At 41.1% G+C, this 3512-nt stretch overlaps 1 protein-coding gene across 1 annotated transcript in view; it reads left to right on the top strand.

The window, feature by feature from the left end:
• The first annotated feature begins 379 nt into the window (after nucleotides 1–379).
• Nucleotides 380–3512, top strand: part of TIMMDC1 (translocase of inner mitochondrial membrane domain containing 1) — a 63192-nt gene continuing 60059 nt past the window's right edge. The window contains exons 1-2 of the mRNA XM_006864153.1: nucleotides 380–573; nucleotides 2948–3113. Of these exons, the coding sequence (XP_006864215.1) occupies nucleotides 380–573; nucleotides 2948–3113 (360 nt within the window). The remainder of the gene's footprint in view (nucleotides 574–2947; nucleotides 3114–3512) is intronic.

Here is a 3512-nt window from a genome sequence, read left to right as displayed (position 1 = left end):
CAAAGGCAAGTAGCAATATCCCACGACCCGACGTCCGGGGCGATGTGCGGAATCAGACGGCTTGCGCAAACAGCACACCGCCTACCCAACCACCTCCAGCCAAGGGCATCGATAGCTGCTGGCTCGTCCCGCCTTCAACCGGAAGTGATTTCTGTTTCGGCTCCGCCCAGCTCCTCTGCCTTTGCCTTTGATTGGGGCAGGACTTCCTGTCTCATGTTCTGAGGGCTTCTAAAATGAGAAATGGGTATTAGAGCACCCAGTGGTTTTGAGTTCTGTGTTCGGGAACTCGTTCATCCTTAACTTTCTCTCGAGGCGCCTCCGGGCGACCTTGGGGTCCTGAGGCCCGTGAGTGAGTTTGTTTGTAGGACCGGAGAGGGTCATGGGGGAGCCGCCGGTGACTCCACAGAGTTTCCTCCGCAGAGCGCTAGGTCCTTTCCCTCGGGTCTTTGCTGCTGAAGCTGTGGACGCTGATTCTGAGACCTCTGCGGAGGGACAGAACCTGTCTCTCTACGTCCCAGAATCCCAAATCTCGGAATCCGGATGGGACCATCTCCGGGAGCTGTTTGTTAAAGAGTAAAAGTGTATAGGGTCTGTGGGGAGGGACCGTGAAGTGGTGTCCTTCAGCCTGGATGACCCTGGCGAAGGCCCCCTGGGTGTTGTGATCTATTTTTTAATAGAATTTGTGATTCTAATATGTGAACCCTCCTCATATATTTGGATCCCTGGTGTGGCGCTGTGGGTTAATGGGCTGGACTGCAAAATCAGTTTAGTTTTATCCTCAAGGTCGGCGGTTCAAGCTCACCCACTTGCTCCTTGGAAACTGTACAGAGTCTCTGTGGGTCAGAACCGACACACGGCACTTAGCAACAGCAAGCATATATTCTGACATTGCCATTTTGTAGTTGATTGATAGAACAATTTTCAAATGGTAAGGATTGGCCTCATTAAAAGTAAAACTTCTTGGGGATATTTAGTGTAATCTCCCTTTACAGACTAGAAAATTATACCAAACTAATCAGTGGCAGAGCTGGCCCTGAAACCCGCATCTCCAGTTTCCCTTTCCAATATTATTTTTCGTATTAAAGTTTGGTATTTCAAACTTTATAATCTCCTAATCCCCCCTCCTCCCACAAAAAGTGCTGGTAAGGGAACAAAGAGAGTTGTCAAATTTTTATTTTGCAAATAAGGAATATATAGCATCAACTGTTGTCTCATCATTTTATAAACAAAAATATGTTGGCTGGATTCCTAAATAAGGATGTTATTTCAGAATAAAAAATACCCCATTAAATTCAACTGTTGTTGTTGCCGTCGAGTCGGTTCTGACCCATAGCGACCCTGTACAGGGTTTCCTAGGAGCGGATGGTGAGCTTGAACTGCCGACCTTGCAGTTCAAATGGATTTGCAGTCTGGCATATTAACCCACAGCACCATACCAGGACTCCAAAATTCAACTAATTGTATCTAATAAAAAACTCAATAGTTCACTGATTTCTTTATGTATTAACTCACCATTTATTGAAGAGAACTTTGCTCTGGACCAGCTTTACTGAAGTATTTTGCCATGCTACATAATGTTCTCATATGTTCGATTAAAATCGAAACTTTTATTAATTGCTGAGATAGTTGAGGGCAAGAGAGCTGGTGACATTTAATTACTTAGTTTCCTTGTAATTTTAAATGATGAAACAGTGATTTTTCCAATATTTGTTCAGTGGACTTTCCAATATCAGTTTGTGATACTTGTGAAAGATCTTGTGTAGTATATAGTAAGAGTATTCTAACTGTATAAACCACAGAATATTGGAACTCAAAGAAAGAAAAGATCATGTGATGTACCTTCTGTTCTCTTGTCAGTGTCATGGATTAGACCATGGTCTGGATAAACTGTGACCTGCAGGTCTAGCAGCAGAAGCAGGACTACAACTTCATTTTATAGTCTGTATAGATTATGGCCTAGATTCTTACAATCTAGATTCCACTGCTATGCCACTGAATTTTTTTCTTCACTACTCATTGGTTAGGCGTTCTGGTAGCATAGTGGGTATGAGTTGGGCTGATAACCTCAAGGTCGGCAGTTGAAACTACCAGCCGTTCCGTGGGAAAAAGATGAGGCTTTCTGCTCCCATAAAGATTTATAGCCTCAGAAACCTTATACAGGGTCGCTATGAATTGGAACCAATTCCACAGTACTTAAGAACAAGAACAAATACATGTATGTTTTTTTCTGTAAACCCTTTCGTAATATTTTCATTCCTGTATATGTTATCCTAAAATCTAATGAATTTGTGTAATTTTTAAAAGTTAATGTGAAATTTAAGAATGAAAATACTGATTTCTATATTTATAACATGAGTTAATTGTTCCTGTTTCTTAGGGGCATAGTGGTTAATAGTCATTGAAGAAAAGCGACTTTTCAAAGGTCTTTTTATGTAGTATTCATTAGAAAAATGTCCATAGCAACAATACTCAATGAATTCTTACATCCTGAACTGGGTAGGTAACACCCAGGAAGAAATAACCTATTGCCAACATACCACAAACTTCCCTTTGCTCCTTTCCAGTTACTACCTACCTAAGATTACTATCCTAATTTCTAACAGCATAGATTAGCTTTACCTGACATTTGAACTAGCTTTGATATAGCTGCACCATTTAATTCATTGTTTTTGTTAAATGCTGTCGAGTCAGTTCAGACTCAGCGACGCAGTATAGGGTTTCCAAGGAGCTACTGGTGAGTTTGAACCACTGACCTTGTGGTTCAAAGCAACCTTGTGGCTCTACGCTTAACCTACAGTGCCACACTAGGACTCCTTTTAATTCATTATAGGGTTTAATAAACTCTGTGCACAATATCTGTGAGGTAGTGTTAACTAGTCACGGCATGGTTTGGAGAACAATATCCACAAACTAATCCCAAATGACATTTGTCTTTTTGATGTTTTAGTGAACAGCAGAGAACATCTGAAGAACTTCAGAATATTTATAGGTCGGCAATTTCAGCAGGCATCATTGGCTTTGTGTATGGGGGAATACCAGCTTTTATTCATGCTAAACAACGTTACATTGAGCAGAACCAAGGAGAAATTTATCATAACCGGTTTGATGCTGTGGTATGTACTGATAGTCTATTAGTATTTGGGGGCATACCAATTTAATAATTTAGTTAGCCCTTAATGATTCACTTACTAAGTTAAAGCGTACAAGGGGCGGACATCCTTTCCTTATTTTTGTTGTGTTGTGTTGTGAAGTGCCATTGAGTCGATTCCAACCCATAGCAACCCTGTATAGGGTTTCCAAGGAGCAATGGGGCATATTGAGGAACACTATTATGGCTCTTCTGAATTATTTCTGTTCTGAAAACTCATCAAGACTCAGCTGTAGTATGTTTACCTCCTTCACCGAATCTGCATGGGATATATTAAACCAAAAAAACCAAACCCATTCTTGTGGAGTTAATTCCAACTCACTGTGACCAAATGTTTTACAGAGTTGTTGTTGTTAGGTGCCAT

This window comes from Chrysochloris asiatica, unplaced genomic scaffold (genome assembly GCF_000296735.1).
Source record: "Chrysochloris asiatica unplaced genomic scaffold, ChrAsi1.0 scaffold00061, whole genome shotgun sequence".
Taxonomy (NCBI): Eukaryota; Metazoa; Chordata; class Mammalia; order Afrosoricida; family Chrysochloridae; genus Chrysochloris; species Chrysochloris asiatica.
The sequence above is the reverse complement of the archived record's forward strand: the minus strand, read 5'-3'. Positions and strand labels throughout refer to the sequence as shown.